The sequence below is a fragment of the Tachypleus tridentatus genome, chromosome 6, assembly GCF_004210375.1.
Source record: "Tachypleus tridentatus isolate NWPU-2018 chromosome 6, ASM421037v1, whole genome shotgun sequence".
NCBI classification, from domain to species: domain Eukaryota; kingdom Metazoa; phylum Arthropoda; class Merostomata; order Xiphosura; family Limulidae; genus Tachypleus; species Tachypleus tridentatus.
In genome coordinates, this window is record NC_134830.1 from 40,893,552 (window position 1) to 40,915,272 (window position 21,721).

Consider the following 21,721-nt stretch of genomic DNA (forward strand, 5'->3'; position numbering starts at 1 on the left):
ATCACTGCAACTGAACTGTATAAAAAACAAATACATAGCTTTAAGAGTATGAGAAATCCTTAGCTGAAGATTGTGTTACGAATCTAAATTCAATCCAAAATTTGTAAGTCAGTGAGTTGCTCATAACATTTCCTGGTATGTTTACAAGAGCAGACATTTACAGATATTTGTCTGAATGTAAGACTATAAAATATCGTCTAGTAAAAATAAGTGACGTATTTTTGATGAAGTAATCGCAATCCTCATGCAGGCTTTGAAGAATGTAATAATACAATATTTCGAGAGTGTTTGTAATCTACTGTAGCTACTGAGAGGGGAATACGTGATGGACGTGATGGTTATATAGTAGCGACGAACAGACTGTTCACTGATTATAGGTAAATTACATTGGCGTTAAAGGCTAACCCTAACTAAAAATCAAGTAAGAAATCTGCAGCCTTCTGTCGATCTTAGAGGCAAATGTCTTCAAGATATCAATACAACTGTTTGGTTAACAAATAAAGATAGACACTCTAGACGAACACATGAATAAGAGAAAGGATTTCATTCTCAAAAATACACTTTAATCGAAGCACAATTTTTTATTTTAATTTATTGGAAATTTCCATCCATCCCTGATTCTGATGGCAGGGAAAATGAAATTGAATCTGTGTTATTACGAACGAAATATGACATAGAACATTCAGTTGCATATCCCAGCAATATACTGAGTCCTTGCATGTTGATAATATATAGGGAAGAATAAACTGATTGCACTTGTAATATTTGCCAAACACCAAAACTTGTACGATAGAAAGTTCACAATTTAAAAGGTCCATTCCTTACTGAAATGGTTGATGAAAACTTCACAAATTTGGAAGGCATCATTACACAGTGTACAGTTTCTGCTAAATTACAGCTTTTTTGTTTTGGAACATCCAGATCAACAGAATAATTAAAAGTTAATTGATTACCATACCAATGAGTGAGGTGTCTCTAAGTTTTCTGCAGTGTTCAAAACCATTGCAGAAGAAGTGAAGACAGGCGTATCAGTTGTTAAAATTCTGCTTATAGATGAATACTAAAATTGCTAAACAGGTTCTTTGAAAAGTATAACTGAAGGGCTTTAACACAGTTTGGCTCTACTTGTTATATAAAGTGAAATGCGACCATTACAAAACTACTTTGGACGCTGGACAGTCACTTTTATCAGGTTTAAACTGCTCTTTCTTCACAATATATTAGATGAACATTTTCTATTCAACAATTGATCAAACTTGAATAAATAACTCTGTTGTATCAGATTCACTCAGTCTGACTAGAACTGATCACCAAGAATAAGTCTGCCCTTACAGTACTTACCCGTCATGATTGTCACCAACAGATACATTTTGTCTAACTTGATTTATTTAACTGACAGACAATCAGCAGATAATTGCAGAGATGCCAACCATTACGATTTGAGCGTAATCATTACGATTTTGGTGTATACATTACGACGATACGCTCATACAGACAAATATTACGACTTGTTGCAACTTCCAAATTATTATATATTATATAGGCCTGTACAATAAAGTGATAAATTGTTCCCTCAGGGCTTGAAAGGGGTGAAAAGAAAATTTCTAGTGAGATACAAATAAATTTTGATAATAAATAAAAGACATAGTCCAAATGTCTACTTGTGATAATCATGTTTGTGCTTGAAATAATAAAAAATATTTGTATCTCCGACGTCTACCGATAGTTTAAGTGCGGTACTTCTTCATACTGGGTACTTGGGGAATCCATAGTTACGTCATCAGTGCTTGTAAGCCAATCAGCGCTCGCGTAGATGGGTATTTCCCGTTTTCTAAGCGGCATAGAAACACCAATGCGATCGTTCACAAGTTGGAAAAAAGAGGCCTCGTTCACCAGATTGTCTTGTTTCTGGCAAATCTAAAAGGACTAAAAGTGTAAATCAAAAATTTAGGAAAGAATATAGTGCAAAATATCCGGTCATTGCATCAAAAGTCAGTGACAGTCATGCGTTTTGTACAGTTTGTCACATCGATTTTTCTGTGGTGCATGGCGGGATAAACGATTGTTCCAGACATACAAAATCAGCATCTCACCAACAAAAGGCTGAGGTGAAGACAAAAACGACGCATATAGCGATATTTATGAGTAAGAATTCAGAATATGAAACCATAAATGCAGAAGTGATGTTCACACAATTCGTAATTGCTCATAATTTACACCTAGCTGTAGCCGATCATGCAGGACATCTATTCAGAAAAATGTTCCCAGACTCTGATATAGCGAAAAAAATATGACTGTGCTAGAACCAAAACTACAGTCATTGTACAAATGTTGGGTTGTGAAGATGACAAAATGATTTCAAGCATACTTACTAACAATGTTTACAGTTTAGCCACAGATGGATCCACAGACATGGATGACTTAAAACTGTATCCAGTGGTTGTACGATATCTTGACCTTTTGCTTGGAAAAATTGTTTGTTCTCTTTTGACAATGGTGGAATGGAAAGAAGCTTCAACGAGAGAGAATATTCTCAAGCTTTTGGACCACGAACTGACAAAGAGGAAAATTCCATGGAAAAATGTCTTAGTTTTTCTTTAGACAATGCCTCAGTTATGTCTGGTATAGGTAAAGGTGTGATGGGACACATCTCAAGACGACAGCCTAGCATTTACTTCATGGGCTGTGCCTGTCACCTCATGAATATTGCTGTCCAGAAAGCTTCCAGAGAACTGCTCTGCCCAGTTTCTGATATATTGACAGATATCTACTATTTTCTGGATAAAAGTGCTAGCAGAAAACAACATTTCAAAGAGTTTCAAGGATTGTATGACAAAGAAACAAGAAAAATTCTACAAGTTGTTAACACAAGATGGCTATCACTTGGGGTGTGCCTCAACGGAATATTGGACATGTGGAAGCCATTGAAGAAGTATTTTCACTGTGAAAAGGAAAAACTAGATTCAAAAGGATCTAAACGTGAAGCTCAGTCAGGCAGCAAGACTTTAACAGTCAGGATATCCTCTCAGCCACACAGGGACACAGTCAAGACACCCTCCCAGCCACACAGGGACACAAGACAACAGTCTCCAAAAGTAGACAAAGAAACATTGGATATAACTCAATATATGTTTAAGCAGTTTGACCTTGAACTAAAGAAGAGACAATCATTGAAAAGAGAGAAGAAAACGAAAGCTAGCAAGGAAATAACTAAGAAAAATTATGCGCAAAGCAAGTTAGATAAGTTAATAGTTTTCTTGGACAACAAAATGAACTTGCTATTTTGTCTTTTTCTTCAGTCTGCAATTCCTCTATTTGAGCAAGCCAATTTAATATTGCAAAGAGAAGAACCTTGCATCCGCATTATCCATAAAACTCTGATTACACAAGTTAAAAATATACTTGTCAGATACATCAAGCCAGAATATCTTGAAGGCATCATCACTGAACTTGACTACAACAATGAATCCTTACACAAATCTGATGAGGCAGTTTCTATTAAAAATGCTGCCAAGGAATACATTATTAAATATAAAAAGGACCTGGACCTGATCAGATTCTACACCAGTGTCAAGAAATACTATATTGCAGCTACAAATTACATGATGAAACATTTCCCTCTAAATGATGAACTTCTGATTCACACAGAGGTTGCTGATCCAAAACTGAAAGTCAGCAAAGATTTCTCTTCTCTACGCTTCTTCACAGACAGGTATCCTGTCCTTGTCAATACACATGAGCACGACACTATTGACAAGTTGGAAGAGCAATATTTGAATTATCAAACTGACACTTTCTCAGAAACTGTCCTTCAGTTGAATGTTGACAAGTTTTGGGTTCAGTTGTCTACAGTTAAGGATGGAAATGGCAACCAGAAGTATGACATCCTGTGTAGGGTTATGCTTGGAATTCTTACAATCTTCCATTCTAATGCTGACAGTGAAAGGATATTTAGTTTAGTGACTAAAAACAAAAGCAAGTTCAGACCAAACTTGAGCACCTCAGTTTTGAGCAGTATTATAACACACAAGATGTGTATGCAGTCAAATGGACAAAGTTGTTATAACTCCCAACCATCCAGAGATATTCTCATGAAAGCAAAGGCTGCAACAGCTGCAAAACTATAACAATAAGTGTCATAAACATGATATAAACTAGTCCTTATACAAAGGCTTTTTCTGCTTACTGTTTGTGCATGTTTAATGTTGTTTTACCAGTATGTTTATTACTCTGAACTCAATAAAAGACATAATTTCAAAAGATTTTTTAAAATTTATTTATTAAATACACAAAACACAGTCACAAATGAGCAATCTATAGCAGTAATAAACAATAATAGTTATAATAATAATATAATAATAAACAGCTTCGAGGCATTGGTCAGGCCTAGTAGCCGCAAATAATAAAGGGCTCTGTCTACAATGATTACGCTCAGTCATTTGAAATAGATGGCATCTCTGTAATTGTGTCAGGTTATTTTGGAATGAAAAGTAACCATTATGTTGATGTCGTGAGCAACAGCATAATAGGTTGTTTTTTTGTTGGTAATTAAGCACAAAGATACGTTCTTACCACGAGTATTAAAACCCAGTTTTTTAGCGTTATAAATCCGCAGACCATGGGGTAGGAAAGGTTAAAGAAGTTTCTGTTAGATGAAAAATAATTCTGCAAAATCTGTGATCACATTTTATATTCTATCATACATATATGTTTAAGACCATATTAAAAAACATGAGATATAAGTAAAGTAGATGTCACTTGTGTATAAGAAAAATATTAAAAACGAGCATGCGATGTTAAATGGTTGCGCAATAAATAAGCTTTATGAAAACCAGATCGACTATTTAGCGTTATTTTTTAATTTAAAATATGTTCATTTTTCTTACTTCTGGAAGTCAGATTCTATATTAGTTATTTCAGCGCATAAGTATCATATATGTAAAAAGCATGTTCATCAGTTAGTAATATTTAAATGAATAGTTTCTATATTTTTATTTGCATATCTCTATCCATTACCTATTTATACGTGTGTGTTATTAAATCAGCACTAACAACTAAAATTACTAACGAAGAAACTTAATCGTGTTATTTATTTTTTAGCATGAATTGATTTATACTGTGAAATTTCTGATGCATCACAAAGACCTAATTTGTATAAATCCAAAATTAGATTTAAATAAAAATTATATAACGATCTCGGAAAAGATCACATGATTCATGATTACTACGCACACTTTATACTATGTAGTTTGTTTAATATTAAGTACAAAGCTGCCCAATAGGTTATCTGTGGTGTGTCTATTGTGGGGAAAAGATATAGAAATTTAATATCATAAACTTTCAAGATAACTGAAGGAGGAATTCTACATAGCACCCGGTCCTTCCCGGTAATGGAATCTGGATTACAATCAAAATCTGGAAAGTACGACATTTGTTGTCCAGTATAATTTATAAGTTAGCCCAAACTTGTTAGCGGCATCAGTGTCCTCTCCAATGGTCGCCATCTTAACAGTGTGGACAATCTTTCTTTACTGTGTCTTCATAATCATGCAAGATACTGTCTCATCAGCTCTGTATTTTTATCGTTTGTTTATAAAACATGCAACTATAAAGAAAAAAAAGTTAAGTATTACCTCGAAATCAATCAAAAAGTACTGATATGTGCATTTTATGATACCTGGAAATAATATGAATGCTTGATACTAATAAAGTCATAGTGATGAAAAGATGATAACTAAAGTGCATCTGAAACTGAATCTCACTTCAACAGTGTTATAGATATATATAAATGTATACTTGCAGGTATATGTAGAAGAGTTAGCTTTACTTGCTCAAAATGTTACACGCCTACTGCTTCGTGCCAAGGCCCTAAGGGCTGCACGCTGTTATGAGCTAGCATTACATTCCACGTTCTTCTAACCAGATCACTCGTGTCACCGATTACAACAGGTTTGTTACCAGTTTATCAAGATGTGAGATTTACATAGATTTGTCACTTGTCGTTTCTTCGTTTTTTATAATGTTCAGTAGAATAATTCAGTCATTCTTAAACGTTCACTGTTGTTAACAGTTCTTCTAGTTTCTTTGCTAATCGAGGAAGGTGACAAGGGCAGTGATGCGGGAGAAAACACAGTGGTTCAACCTCGTTGCTTAAGAGAAATGCATCATCTACTCACTTATAAATCCAAGCGTCTACCTGCGTGCGTGTTTACGTACTGGGCCGTTCTAAGAAAACAAAAATAGAGGGTAACACGAATGACTGTTTGTGTAGTGTGTGTGTGTCTAGAACAAGAACGTGTATTTTAGCAGTAGGTGAGACACTGTCAACGACTGAAAGTGTTTTCTGTAAGTGATACGTAGCGTGATCATATATTTTTGTGTCTTTGAACAGTTTACTCTTTATTTGTTCACCTACAACGTATTCAGGAACAATTAAGAAAACGTTTCTTTGGATCTATTCTCAGCATTATGTAAGATGGCGTCGTATTTTTGTCATTCTATTGCGTTGTGAAACAAACTAATCAGTTCTTAATGAAAACTTTTCGAAAAGGTTTTTGCTTTCATCTGGATTTAGCAATGGCTACAGAATATATGATTTTTTCCTGGTTAGTGGCATCAGCGTCCTCTCCAATGGTCGTCATCTTAACAGTGTGGACAATCTTTGTGTTTAAGACGTACAGAAATCAGTGGCAGACTATTGATTTTCTTTTATTTGTTATCGTAATCCAAGACTCGTTAACAACGATCTTTGTGTTTGGGTATTCACTTTTAAACATGGTACATCCCAACATGCAACAACCTTGTATATTTATTTTATGGGGACTGATAACAACACGAATGTTCCAGATGTTTACTTTAGCTTCTCTCGTCGTTGATCGGGCAATTGTCGTACGTTGGTCGTCTAAGTGCAGTTACATTATCATTCAAAGACATATAAGGTATCACATTATTGCTTTGGCCGCCATTTCAGTTTTTGTTGGTATTGCAACAATGCTTGCTTGGAAAAATTTGAAAGTGAGTAAAGTGTTCAAAAGTTCACCACTAACCTTTACTGAAAACCTAGATGGAAAGATGTGCTTTGCAAATCCATTGGACGTAAACCACGGATTTTGGATTTTTGTCCTTGCTATGTATGTAACCCTAATGGCAACTATTTTAATTAGTTGTTTGGATGTTCAAATAAACCAATGGCGATTTAGTCGTCAACTATTTTCAATGGACGCACTTCCATCAGGTAGTTGTACATCCACCTGCCATAGCCTGGACAGCGAAACTCAAACAAACCGTACAACTGCCAGAAATGACACTATTAATAGATCCAACTCCATCAGTGCTTCCCGGCTCTTTGAACTAGGGCTTATTCCCTGTCTAGATTCCTCAAACTGTGACCTTAGGTGGAAAACAGTAACCACCATAGCGTTATTTCTTTGTCTTGTTGTCCATGTTCCATTTCTGGTAAGTCGAAAATTTTCGAATTGTTTTATTGAAAGTTTTCATGTAATTAAAAAAATAAAGTTATAGAAAACCAACAGACGTTGTTTTAAAGATTATCTTGCAAAGCACAAGTGAAGTAAATGTTTTATTCAAGGTGTAACATTTATTATTTTGTTATGATTTAAGTTCGAATGGTAAAAAGTACAACCGGAAGTTTAACCCGTCAAACAATGACAGAACTTCATACTTCAGTTGAGTTGAAGGTGTCCGTAATCGCGCAAAAATGTTTTTTGTCATTTTAATTTTTAAGCTTTTTGGTAGTCGTTTTATAGATTAAACAAATTATTTCGAAAGAAAATATAATTTTATTCAAGACGAAAACAAGCTTTTTTTAATGTTAAGGGAAAAATGAAATCAGGGTTACACAGTTGTGTGAGATAATTTTATATATAAATCAAAATCCCTCTGTAACTAGATGTTCGTTATTTAACAACGTCATAAAGTGCTTCATCTTCATCGAGATTCAGTTCATGTTTTGGACCAGGGAGGGTTACGTTCAGAGCAGACCTCTTCCTTCCTCTCAGGAATTATTTTGTTTGCACTGTCACTAAATCTTAAATAATAACTCTTGTTACGTTGTTGTTATATTGCTCACAGTGTGTTACATTTTGTCCATTGTCTGCAGTTTTAATTAACAAACCATTGCCTAATCCAATTCATGAGGTAGTATTAACTCATATATTATCACTTGCTTCACTTATGTATGATCGTATTACTGGTCCGTGTTCACAATACAGTTCCACTTGGCAGTCGTGTGCACGCACAGGTAATCCTATTTTTACTTAAAACACTTTTTAAAATTGAGTTACGTTTGTGTCTGCGATTCAAATAGTTTAGCACTTTTTGGCCTGTAAGGTTCTTACTCATGATGTTTAGAGGGAAGAGATAATCAGTGCTTGGTCCATCATGTATTATGTAACTTTTCACTTTGCTCATCACTTCATTTTCAATATTTTTTCTTACAACACTGAAGCAAGATATCCAGGAGTCACAAAAGGAAAGGTATTATATTTATTTCCGAATAGAGCGTACAGCTACACGAGCGCCATCTATTCAAGTCGTCTCTAATTTTGAATTGATACAGTAGATGGAAGGCAATTATTCTCGTCTTGCCAGTTCTTCCTCATATTTAAAACTGTACCATTACAGACATGTTCTTCCAAAAACCATTAGGAATTATAATCAATTCGCGTTTACATAAATACTAAGCCTTCTGTACTCGAATGCCCAGTGCCATATCAAATATCCTGAAATAAACCGTTGAACATTTATTTGTATTCATGCCTAGAATGTTATACTGCTCTATTATCTGAATACTAAATTTACAAACTAGCATCATTGTACCGGCGGTATTTCATTACACTTTCGGATTCTTTGTCCAAATAACGACTTCTTATCAAACTTTTACAATTCACTATTGTTGCTTGTTCATTTTGTTCGTTTGTATAAGAATATTGATGCTTTGTTTGTTTTTTTGAATTTCGCGCAAAGCTACCCGAAGGCTATCTGCGCTAGCCGTCTCTAATTTAGCACTGTAAGACAGTGTGTATCAATCTTGTTGGCAGATATCATAAAGTTTATACATATTGATATTAAATAACTTCTAAATTAAAATCTCCGGGTTTGAAATCGAGGTAGTATACGTAACATAATAAATCGAAGACTTGGCCGAGATGAGTTATAATACGTAACACTCGACATGGGCTTTCAGGTCGCTGCACTCAGTTGTTTTTGTGCAGTGATATCTTCGAGTCATTTTCTTGAAGAGCGCTAGTTAGGTTTTCATTGAATTTCATCGCTTACTAAATTGCGAAATACCTTATGCGTGTTTAAGTACAAACGTAGGATCTTGGTTTGGTTTGGTTTGGTTTTTGGAATTTCGCACAAAGCTACTCGAGGGCTATCTGTGCTAGCCGTCCCTAATTTAGCAGTGTAAGACTAGAGGGAAGGCAGCTAGTCATCACCACCCACCGCCAACTCTTGGGCTACTCCTTTACCAACGAATAGTGGGATTGACCGTCACATTATAACGACCCCCGGCTGGGAAGGCGAGCATGTTTGGCGCGACTCGGGCGCGAACCCGCGACCCTCAGATTACGAAGCGCACGCCTTAACGCGCTAGGCCATGCCAGGCCAAAACGTAGAATCACAGAGACGTAAAATATTCTTTATCAAAAACTGTAATTTTTAAAAGAAGTATATTTTTGCATTAGACAGCTGAAAATAAAATACGGGAAAACGAAAATTCGTGTTTCATCCTGAGATTTTTATAGAATTTAAATCTCATTAAATTCAGACAGTGGCGTAGCGGTGTGTCTGTAGACTTACAACACTAGAAACCGGGTTACGATACCTGAGGTGAGTAGATCACATATAGCCCATTATTATGTAGCTTTGTGCTTAACACTAATAAACCAAATTAAAAGTTGTTCATAACAAAATAAAGTCATTTTGGGTTCGTGCACGTCTGACTTAAATAAATAGCAAGAGTTATCTCTGACCAACCTATAAGATTAAAGACTGGAGTATGTTGTACAGTGTGTTATTTAGTGTTGTTTTTCTCTTGTTTCCCACATCACACTTGTCCACGTTGGTGTTTTGTTTGTTTTGAATTTTGCGCAAAGCTACTCCAGGGCTATCTGCGCTAGCCGTCCCTAATTTAGCAGTGTAAGACTAGAGGGAAGGCAGCTAGTCATCACCACCCACCGCCAACTCTTTGGCTACTCTTTTACCAACGAATAGTGGGATTGATCGTCACATGATAACGCCCCCACGGCTGAAAGGGCGAGCATATTTGGTGCGGCGAAGATTCGATCCGTCGACTCTCACTTAGGAGTCAAGTGCCTTAACCACTTCGTGATGCAGGGCCACGCTCTGTTAGTCCAGTATCCAAACCATCATTCTAACATGAATCATATTTTGACGTGCTTGAAATGTTTCTTGATGGTTTAACAGAATTTGAGAGTGCTGACTGTGAATCAGGAGAGTACTACCTCGTCATTCTTGAGGGATTTGAGAAATTCAGGATAGCGTCCAAAAAATGGCTGCCAAAACTGGAAAATAACAATAGCAATGTCTTAGCTTTCAAAAGCGACAAAATAGTAATTTGGGCGTCTAGACCTAGATTTATTGGGTCTAAGAACTCTAATTTTACATTAAGCGTGCAATATTATTTATAAAATAATTTAAAAAAGAGTATTTTAACAAGTAAAAGCCTTGATTTTGTCTGTCCAAAATTAGAGTTGTAATGGTCGTCTTTGCCTTAGTCTATTACTCAGTCATAGAAGACAAGCATTCAAAATAATATTGTATACATATATAGTGATAAATTATACTCGTTCTTTCGATATACAAAAAGGAAAAAAAAAACGCATTCGTTTCCCCATATATTGTTCAGCCTCTTACTAGAGAACTAAATAGATTTACCGTCATTTATTGTTGCTGTTTGTAATTAAGTTCAAAGCTACACAAAGGGTTATCTGTGTTCTGCCCATCACTGGTATCGAAATTCGGTTTTTAGTGTTGTAAGTACGCAGATATACTGCTGTGCCACTGGAAAGGGCTTACTGTCACTTAGACTAAATTTCATATTAACTTGTCACTTCCTCTTTCTCGTACTTGGACATTGTTTTAATAGGTTTTTTTGCGAAATAGTGAATATAAATAGTTTTATTCAGAAGTGAATATCTTACACGTGTGAATGTTTTGGATGAATGTCTGAAAAGTGCATTTGTTCTATTTCCGTTTGGAGAGTGGCATAGTAACAAAAATGGTTACAAAACCAGTTTCAAGTAAACTTCAAAAAGTAGGTGTTTAAGACGTGTTTAATTTTATGGTTGAATGACTAATTAGGCTATCATAAGTTTTATTTAGATCGATTTTCGATTTCCTCATTATAAAAACTGGCCTGTTTGCTGAACGTCTTGGTTTTTCTAGCTTTAACATATTTCTTGATAACTGGTAAACAATAAATTGATTATTATGACATATATATATATTCACACACACACACACATAAATAAGTAAAAGTTTCATTTATATAGAAATAGGGATAAAAATAAGGAGTTAACCACGAGTCATCTGATGAAAAGCCTGGCATGGCCTAGTGATCGGCTCGTAAACTTCAGGTCATATCCCTTTCAACGGGGAGGAGGTCGTTATAATGTTACGGTCAATCTCACTTTTCGTTGGTAATAGAGTAGCCCAAAAATTGACGGTGGGTGATGTCGATTTGCTGACTTCCCTGTCGTCTATCACTTCTAAATTAGGGACGGCTGGCGCATTAAATTCCAAAAATGAATTAAAATAAAATAAGGAAATAAAGCGGGAAAAACAATTTAAAAAACATTTAATTCATAATATCTGTTTCCCTGTAGCTCGGTAGTATGTGTGAAGGTTATTAACGCTCATAATTGTGTGTTTGATAGTCGCGGTGGGCACAGAAAAGATAGCTTATCGTGTAGTATTGCGCTCAGCAGAGCCGGATTAAGGGCAACTGATGCCCTAAGCACAGCCCAAGAATGGTGCTCCCCCCACGGCCCTTCCATTGCTTAACTGACAAGACATTAAGACTCAGTAAGTGCTGAAAGTGAAATAAAAGTCTGAAAATTTATAACCTTTCTTCAGTTTTCTTACAGTTTTCCACAAAGCTACTCGAGGGCTATCTGTGCTAGCCGTCCCTAATTTAGCAGTGTAAGACTAGAGAGAAGGCAGCTAGTCATCACCACCCACCGCCAACTCTTGAGCTACTCTTTTACCAACGAATAGTGGGATTGACCGTCACATTATAATGCCCCCACGGCTGAAAAAGCGAGCATGTTTGGCGTAATGGGGATGCGAACCGGTGACCCTCAGATTACGAGTGACACACCTCAACACGCTTGGCCATGCTGGGCCTCCAGGTCAGACCCCACAACTATATTAAATGAAAACTTTTTTATTTTATTTAACAGATTGAGCATGGATCAAAATCAAGCAATGACTGAGGCTTTTTATTTAGAGATGATGAGGGAAATCACTTCTTTGATTAATGATAATTAAAAATAGTTATTTTTACTGTATGTTTGTTTTCACTCTGAGTTAACAAAAATGAAAAAAAATATTCAAAACCCTTTTATTAAAAAAAGTCTCACTTTGATTTTAACAATTTCTCATTTTGAACTTAAAACCCTGTAAGCAAATTATTTACTTATACCTTAATATTTATTTAAAACTTAAAAGGTTTTCTTCTAAATTTTTTAATTGAAAAGTCTTTGATCAAGTCCTCAAAACTAATTTGGCGTAGCAAATCTTAGTAGAAACAAGTTATCCAGCCTGTCTTGTCGCATATTTGTTCTGTTGGGATTCCTAATAAGCTTGAGTTGAGAAAATGAATGTTCTGCTGTGCATTTTATGACCATTAATGTTAAAAATATACGCAATGTAATGTCTACATTTGGAAACGCACACTCAATTTTTGTCTTCTAAAATTATTTTATAAAGTTTAGCATGACTGAATCTGGTTTTTGCAGTTTTTGTTGCACTGAACTGATGGCGCACATATGAGTGAAACTGTTGAAGCTCAGGTAAGCATCAATTAGCTTTTGGAAACGCTGAGAGTACCTTTCAGTCTCAGCAGATGAAGTGACATCATTTGGCACATCACTAAGGAAAGAAAATATATTTGCTATTTCTTTGTACATTTCTCCTCTTCTTTTCATCTGGGTTTCTAGTTTGTTACAATTGTGTAAAAGGTGGTGATACGAAACTTATCTCTGGCATTCTGATCTACTTTTTGTGTATCTCCGTCATCGAGTACCTTCTTTCTGACACGTTTGCAAGTTTGAGCTGCATTGTAATCAACCTCTGGTAGTATTTCCTTTGCAACTGCTTCAAATCTTTCAAAGTCATTCCTTAAAGTGCGTAGTTGATCAGCTAATGGCCTGTACAGATCTGCACGATTTTAAGTTCACATCCTCATTTTGCAAACTTGACTTGTTTTATGAAACTTTTGCAAAATCTCACTCCACATAATCAACACTTATTTCCAGTATTGTCTACCTTTTGTGACTAGTCTTAAACTAGACATTCTAAAGCTTCCAAAATCTTAAAGAAAGGCTTCGAAATTGCTGTTGTTGCCGTAGCAAGTGCCTCCCATCTGGTATCTGAGAGGGATTTTAATACACTTTCATTAAAAAAAAAAAAGCTTTAAGAATTTTCCACCGGCTAGATGAGGCTGAAAAATAGATAGAGCAAATGCACTGTAGAGAAAAAACTAACTGTTATTTGACAGCAGTCAACAGCACTTCAGTCTACCAAATTTAGTGAATGGACTGCACAGAGTACATTTATGGCAAACTTATTTTGCATCCCTTTGTAACGTCCAGATATGTTAGCAGCATTATCATAAGACTGATCCCTCATTTGGAAAAATTAAGTTTGCAAATTTCACGTTAGTACTGCAATACCTGGTTTGCCATTTCCTCACCAGTAATGGCGTTTCAGTTCCATAAATGGCCAAGCGCGTTAAGGCATGCGACTCGTAATCTGCGGGTCGCGGGTTCGCATCCGCGTCGCGCCAAACATGCTCGCCCTCCCAGCCGTGGGGACGTTATAATGTGATGGTCAATCCCACTATTCGTTGGTAAAAGAGTAGCCCAAGAGTTGGCGGTGGGTGGTGATGACTAGCTACCTTCCATCTAGTCTTACACTGCTAAATTAGGGACGGCTAGCACAGATAGCTCTCGAGTAGCTTTGTGCAAAATTCCAAAGCAAGCAAACCAGTTCCAGAAAGGTTAAAAAGCATTCAATAGGCTACTCATCTTTTAGGTATCGAAGTGCAATACTTAACTGATCTATATATGATAGATCTGGAGTCGAGTCAACTGAAAAGCTAAAATAACCAGATGAATTTACTTCATCAACAATGAACGCGTGGGCCTTCTGAGCCATTGGTTCAATGAGTTCTTTACAGGTGGTTTTGGACAAGTAAGAATAATTTTCTTTTCCAGAATTTTCATATTTCCAAATGTGCCTTTCTAAAAATGGATCCAACTGACTTATGAGCTCAAGCAGCCATAAAAAATTCCCATTCTGCAGTGAACCAAAACTTTTCATCTGTTACTGAAAATGCCAGGCCACGTTCAGCTAATGTACGGATAACAGCTATTACACGCTCCAAGACATGTTCCTAGTAATTGCACTCTTTTTTAATTTGTTTTTCGAACTCTTGTCGCAAGCCTAAACCTTGTCTGCGAGTTAAGTATGTTAGCATAGAGTTTTGGTGAGTAGTGCTTCTTTCATGATGATCAATTACAATAGCATTTCGCCAGTCATTGAACCCTTCTCTTTCGAGAAAACGCGAGGAAAATGTAGTGGCAAAAAGTTTATAAACAAAGCAGTTAACTGACCCTGTTGATGGTGAATACAATAACCACTCTCTCTTGTATGGCTCACCATTGGCTTTTACTCCACAGTAGCCCAACAGTTGGCGGTGGGTGGTGATGACTAGCTGCCTTCCCTCTAGTCTTACACTGCAAAATTAGGAACGGCTAGCGCAGATAGACCTCGAGTAGTTTTGCACGAAATTCAAACAAACTTTTATGTTGTTAGTTAATAAGATAATTTTTATATGTGAAACCTACCTCTGTAATTTTACTCACAATGGTGATAATATTTTTATAGTTCACATATTAAGTTAAACGTTTTCTGTGTGAAATTTAGTGATAAACAAAGGTCTTGTAAATATTTCTATATTTTAAATATGAAGTAAGTTGTTTTTTTACTCCAGAATAAGACTCATTTGTGTAAAAGTATCTCCAATAATCAAACTGATCTGAATTTCTCCGAATATTAAATCAATAACTTGTTTTAAAGCTGCCTCAGATTCACTGTAAATTTACATCTGAATTATGAAGTCAACTACACTGGTTCACTCCATCCCTATTCAAAATAACAGCGTTTAACTTGTTAAAAACTCAAGGTGCCCAAACAACAGGAACCAACTTGTTTGTTTGCTGTTATTTTGTTCTAGAAATTACGTATTAGTTGTTTCGCTTTCATAGGATTTCGTACTAGTTGTTTCACTAGTTTAGAATGACGTGTACTGGTTGTTTCACTTGTTTAGGATTACGTACTAGTTGTGTCACTAGCTTCTGGTTGTTTCACCTGCTTACGATTACATATAGGCTGTGTTTCACTAGCTTAGAATGACGTGTTCTGGTTGTTTCACTTGTTTAGGATTACTAGTAGAATGACGTGTAGTTGTGTCACTAGCTGTACTGGTTGTTTCACCTGCTTATGATTACATATAGGTTGTGTCACTAGCTTAGAATGACGTGTTCTGGTTGTTTCATTTGCTTATGATTGCATATAGATTGTGTCACCAGCTTAGAATGTCGTGTACTGGTTGTTTCATTTACTTACGATTACGTACAGGTTGTGTCACTAGCTTAGGATGACGTAATGGTCGTTTCACTGGTTTAATATTATGTACTTGTTGTTTCACTAGCTTAGGACAACAGAGAAATTACAAGTAGGTTTGGTTACGTATGATAGAAGTAGTTCGTGTTTCGTTATGACGCTTTGCCATTGGGGTGGGGGGCTGAAAAAATCAGTGTTCATAATAAGTTGATATCCGTTTTATAATGTTTTAAACTATAGCGTTATTAATAGTAAATATTTACTTGTGTTGATATAAACTCCTTGTTTGTGAAGTTAACCTAAGTTTCAACTTATAAATTGACATTTTATTCTAATGGCACTTCTGCACGTATTTTTTTATTTGTTGGTAGATTCTGAACATTCTTGTAATTAGCAACCCTGCCCAGCATTGGTCACCATGGTATGAACACATTATAATGTGGCTCCGTCTACTGGCAAGTTCCTTGGTCCCACTCCTACTTTACCTAACAGATGCAACTCACAGAAAAGCTCATAAACGAATCTTCCAGAGAAGGAGAGGAAAATTCTCTGACTTTGGAGCTGGTAAGTTCAATGTGTTTCTTTCTCTTTTATTTCCAGGTACACATATATCGTTTGTTGGATTAAAGCCATTGATAATCTTACTATCACATGACGAGACATGTAGAGTTATGAAAACGCTTCAAAGTAATTTAAGAAACTCAACTGGAAAATTTCAGATCCGTAGCTTGTTTAATAAAGTGATATTTTTATATTATTTAATGTTTCTAAGATGTGAACCCGACATCAAACACTGAGATTCAACTTTAGAAGCTTGAACGAGAAAATAATTTATTATTAAGAATTAATATACATAATTGTTACTTCCTTGTAGGTAACAAACAATAATTCATAATATTAACAGCCTTTCTGGGTTTCAAAAAAAGAAGTCTGAGTTTTCAGACACATACATTACGTATTTCGGAGCTGAGAAGAACAAATGTAAACGTTCAACGTCTACAGGTTTTCCAAATTATGGCGCAAGAAGCAGAACAAATGACGCTTTAAAGTTTTTTTAAAATCAGGAAAAGAAAGAACAGTTGAACTTTTGAATATTTAATAAGTGCTAAGATAAGTGTTATAATTCGCAGTAATGGGAATTTTATTCCCCGTTTATATAGACATCAAGAATCATTTTAGCCCCCTAGTGGCACATCTACGGACTTAGATCGCTAGAAACCGTGGTGGGCAGAGCACAAACAGCCCTTTGTGTAGCTTTGTGCTTAATAACAAACAATCAAGCCTTTTTCATGTGACTTTAATCACATTTGGTACGAAGATTGAATGCCCTTCAGTGATGAGTTGATTAAATTTTGGTAGATGTATGTCAGTGTTTTAGATCTCACTGTAAGTCAACTACTTTTGTTATAATGGAAGCCAAAATGGATTCTGAAAAACGGTTAAAACTCGAGGGCAAACTGAGATAGAAACAAGATCTTGGAAATCAGACCTAATTTCTGAGAGTGATAAATTGTTTCATCTATTTTTTAATCTGAAAACTGTAAGACTAAAAAATATAGCAGGGCATGCGTTGCACTTTCATGCTTTACTAGTTTGAAATGGGCGTAATAAATCGAGCCTCTTAAGATTTAGACGTTCTTAAAATTTGAGAAAGAATTCAAAACGAAACTTATTATTTCACTGAGACTGGTACTTGAGATTATTATTTTGTAATGCAAAATTAAAGACTTCTAATGCTGAAAGTTTTTGTTCTAGTTTTTTAGGTCAATCATGCTCTTTGAGATTTAATTTATATTAAAAGGCTATGTGGCTGAAACAAACATCTGAAACAGTAGCGCAGATCTTAGAGACTTATCTTTTGTAATACAGGAAGAATTGTCATCTGTGAGGATTATTTAGATACTTTTAGAGCAATAGAACAAACATGGACTTGATGTGTAAAAACGTTTTAACACTCGATTTAAGATTTTTTTTCATGTCCTAGATAAGAGTTCAGAAATTTACAATTCCTATGTTTCTTATTAATTAATTAAGTAATACTTCAAATGCTTAAAAGTATCACACTTCTTAAGTTTTAAAGTACAAGTTTCAAAATAATTTTCCACTGAAGTTTTTCAACTCATAATCCCATTCAAAGCAATAAAATCATGAATCAAAATATTTAATCGTCGCTGAAAAAAAAAAACTGAAAATTGTGAATCGTACATGTTGATTACAGTCAGATATTTTTAACTTTCTATACTTTCTTTTTTAAAGCAACAAAGCAAGTTGTTAGTAAAGTACGTGTTCAGACAAATTTTTGATTGTAGACTATTTTGGCTGATGCATGAATGAAGAGAAATTAATAGAAAAATTGTGAATTATTATATTTTACGTCAATAATTTGTCGAACATTAAATGTTGAATGTCTGTATAAAAATTATGCTTAGATAATTTAAATGGGTTATCAACTCTTTCGTTTCATTAGGAGACAGAAACCGGAATCGAGTTTTTAAAGAAGGTACTTCACCTTCTTTGAAGCCCAGGTTGTTTGGTCCTGTGACTCCTGTTGGGATTATTATGAATTATCGCACTTCACCACCTAAGAGGGACTTTAGAAATAGTGCTAATTATTTTTTAAGAACTTCTTTTCAGCACGACTTATCTTCAACAGCGAATACAATTGCGAATGAGGCAGATATGAATCGCATTTCATTAGACAACATTTTTCCTACGGAAAGTAAACCAGTTTTCTCACAGAAAGTTGAAGCTGATGAATTAAAAGACCAAACGACAAAAAGGATCGACATGTTTTTACCGGAGTGTGAACGAAGCATTCGGCTAGATGATAAGAACCGGTCCACATTCTCTGATAACTTGAGCACTTTTAGCTTCGAAAACCAAAGTAGCAGTTTTGAAACAGATTCTGCAGATGACGAAACATATGGGGGATCTTTTACAACAAGCGCTAACGAAGATTTTGAATATTTGCACGAGTCGCAGTGTCACGAGCTTGAGATTGGAAATGCATTTAAACCAACCGTTGCTTCTTCTAGTAAAATTACGTGCAACTGTGACATGAACAATCAATGTAACGCCATTATAGACTGCCAGATATCGGTCAGTGACAATATTGAGACAAATGCTCTGCATGAAAATTATAAGACGTCATTAGATAAATATTGTAGCCCTAAATTTTTTCCTTTTGCTGAACATGTGCCAATTAGGAAACACTCAAGAAAGTGCATGTGTCTTCCATTTAATAATCGCCCAGAGATAACTCATCGAAATGCTCTCGTTTTTCCGCAAAGTTATTTGTTTTCTGAAAATAAGACGAACGTTAATAAATTATAGATATTTATAATATTAGCGAAAATAAGTTTAAGGAAAACGAAATAAAAATTTAATGACCAATTTTTGCTTTATTTAAAAGAGAGCATCATAATTATTTGAGGAACAAATAATTCAGTTCTTAAGTTCTTAAAACCACAGTTTTGCATGAATAAGCAGTAACAGTGGCCAGTGTGTTTCTACATGCCAGTTTGCAAGTATAATTTCGATTCCTTTATAACTGCAACTTTAATAATTAATATTTCATTTACATCCTTTCATGATGCATGATCAATAATTTGAGAATCAGAGAGTGGTGTGAAGAAAAATCGTATTAAAATGATATTCAAAATCATTTCAAATAAATATAACAGATACAGTATTATAAATCAAAATCCCATATGTAGGGTGTCTTTAAAGTTTAAAACGGTGAGACAGCGGTAAGACTACAGGAGTTACAACGCTACAATGAAAAGTTCAATTATCCTCAGTTTACACACCAGATAAAATGATGTGGTTTTAATATAGAAAAACACAAACTGTTTGAGTTATAATACGAAGATTCTTCAAGTGTTATTATGGGAAAAAAGGAAAATATTGTCCTCTCTTTTGGTGGAACTGTGAACTTCTACTTCGTGACGTGAATAAACGCCATCTGCTTTGGAGAAGACAAAATTTATTGTTAAAGTGAGATGTATATTTAGAATTCAGCAGTCTAAGAACTAAAGCCCGTAATTATTTCTAAGTAAATATCATATTTATATAATTTATAAACAAAACCAAAGGTGGCGTGCTCATTGACTAATTAAATGCATATATTTTCCGGTTCTGCTTCTTTTTTATAGAAAATCTAGGATATATAACTCTTTTATATACATTAGTTCGTTTAGTTCTTCCATATTTTTTTGTAATTATCACAGTTTTTCCGTTTATGTTTTGTTTAATTATACAATATACATCAATTTACTTATTTAAGACAAAAACTAACTTCTGAAGAATTCCTATGTAGAAATAACGTGTTTTTTTTTTAATATAATTTTCAATATTGATTATAAAATGATAACTTACATTACGATTACTATAATTACAGACTTGCTAATAGCATCGGAAGCTTTCTGAATTCCAAACATCAAGTGAGGTAAATATGGTGCGGATAGACACCGAAGCGCACGCGTAATATGTGCGTCATGCGCATGTCATTAAAAGGAATGCAGATACATCTTGGTCGCATTCCATTTCAAGAACCTACACTTTATGATCACGACTGTTTGTTTTGACCAAAATTTTAACATCATAGAGATTAGTTACGGTCGCAGGTTTGAATCCCCGTCACACCAAACATGCTCGCCATTTCAGTCGTGGAGCATTATTATGTCACGATCAACCTCGCTATTCTTTGTAAAATAGTAGCCCAAGAGTTGGCGGTGAGTGGTGATGACTAGCTGCCTTCCTTCTAGTCTTACACTGCTAAATTAGGGACGGATAACGCAGATGGTCCTTGCGCAGCTTGCGAGAAATTCAAAAAAAGAAACAATTTATACATTTTTAGTGTATTTCATGGACAAACCTGCCAGGCTGTTCAAATTTTTATCTGATTACTGTACATGATCAAAGTTCCTAGATTTGAAAGTGTCACGAAAACTAATTGACTTATGTCCGTTAGCATCAGACATTAAGAGGCTCATATTATAAAAACACGACTGTCGTAAACCGCACATTAGAAACGATTTAATGCTTTTTGCTGTAGTAATATCTTTAGTAAAACAATGTTCGTAATCCAGTACGGAATGCCACCTTTGTTAATTTATGTTGATATTATAAAGAATATACCGTTCCTGTTTGTTATGAACTTGCTTTTGTGTTTTATTTGATATATTTATCTTATTTTTTTCATCAGTTACTGAAATCAATCACAACAGTAATTTTTCATTGCAAACAAGGACAGAGTGCTAGTGTGAGGTCCAAGTTCACTGGCACACTGTAATAATTCCAAAGGAATTGACGTCAAACACTTACAACAAATAATTCGGAAAATAATGCCAGAAATAACATCGAAATAAATAAAGCCCAGCAGAATTACCATCGAAAGGACCATTTTCCAAAGTAATTATGCTTGAAAGTTTCATCCTAAAGTTACACCAGAAGAAAAAACAAGTGAAAAGTAACAGGGTTGCAGAAAGAAACACGTGAGAAAGTAAATTAACCCGAGGCCTGGCATGGCCAAGTGTGTTAAGGCGTTCGACTCATAATTCGAGGGTCGCGGGTTCGAATCCGGGTCGCACCAAACATGCTCACCCTTTCAGGCGTGGGGCGTTATAATGTGACGTTCAGTCCCGCTATTCGTTGGTAAAAGAAAACCCAAGAGTTGGCGGTGGGTGGTGATGACCAGTTTCTTTCCCTCTAGTCTTACACTGCTAAATTAGGGACGGCTAGCGCAGATAGCCTCCGAGTTGCTTGGCGCGAAATTCAAAATAACAACTTAATCCGAAAAGAGAAAGAGTGAAAGAAGTATTTATAA

General features: G+C 35.3%; 1 protein-coding gene across 1 annotated transcript; it reads left to right on the plus strand.

Annotated features, from left to right (window-relative positions):
- Positions 1-5,966: 5,966 nt before the first annotated feature.
- Positions 5,967-21,046, plus strand: LOC143252310 (uncharacterized). Its single transcript, XM_076504244.1, has 3 exons — positions 5,967-7,455; positions 16,266-16,458; positions 18,362-21,046. The coding sequence occupies exons 1-3, from the start codon at positions 6,532-6,534 to the stop codon at positions 19,225-19,227; spliced, it is 1,983 nt and encodes a 660-aa protein (XP_076360359.1). The 5' UTR covers positions 5,967-6,531; the 3' UTR covers positions 19,228-21,046.
- Positions 21,047-21,721: the final 675 nt, after the last annotated feature.

Excerpts from the sequence above, each read along its gene's own strand:
- LOC143252310 (XM_076504244.1), top strand. The coding sequence starts at position 6,532 with ATGAAAACTTTTCGAAAAGGTTTTTGCTTTCATCTGGATTTAGCAATG. Across the intron at positions 7,456-16,265 it reads TTGTCCATGTTCCATTTCTG|ATTCTGAACATTCTTGTAAT; the intron begins GTAAGTCGAAAA and ends ATTTGTTGGTAG. Across the intron at positions 16,459-18,361 it reads ATTCTCTGACTTTGGAGCTG|GAGACAGAAACCGGAATCGA; the intron begins GTAAGTTCAATG and ends TCGTTTCATTAG.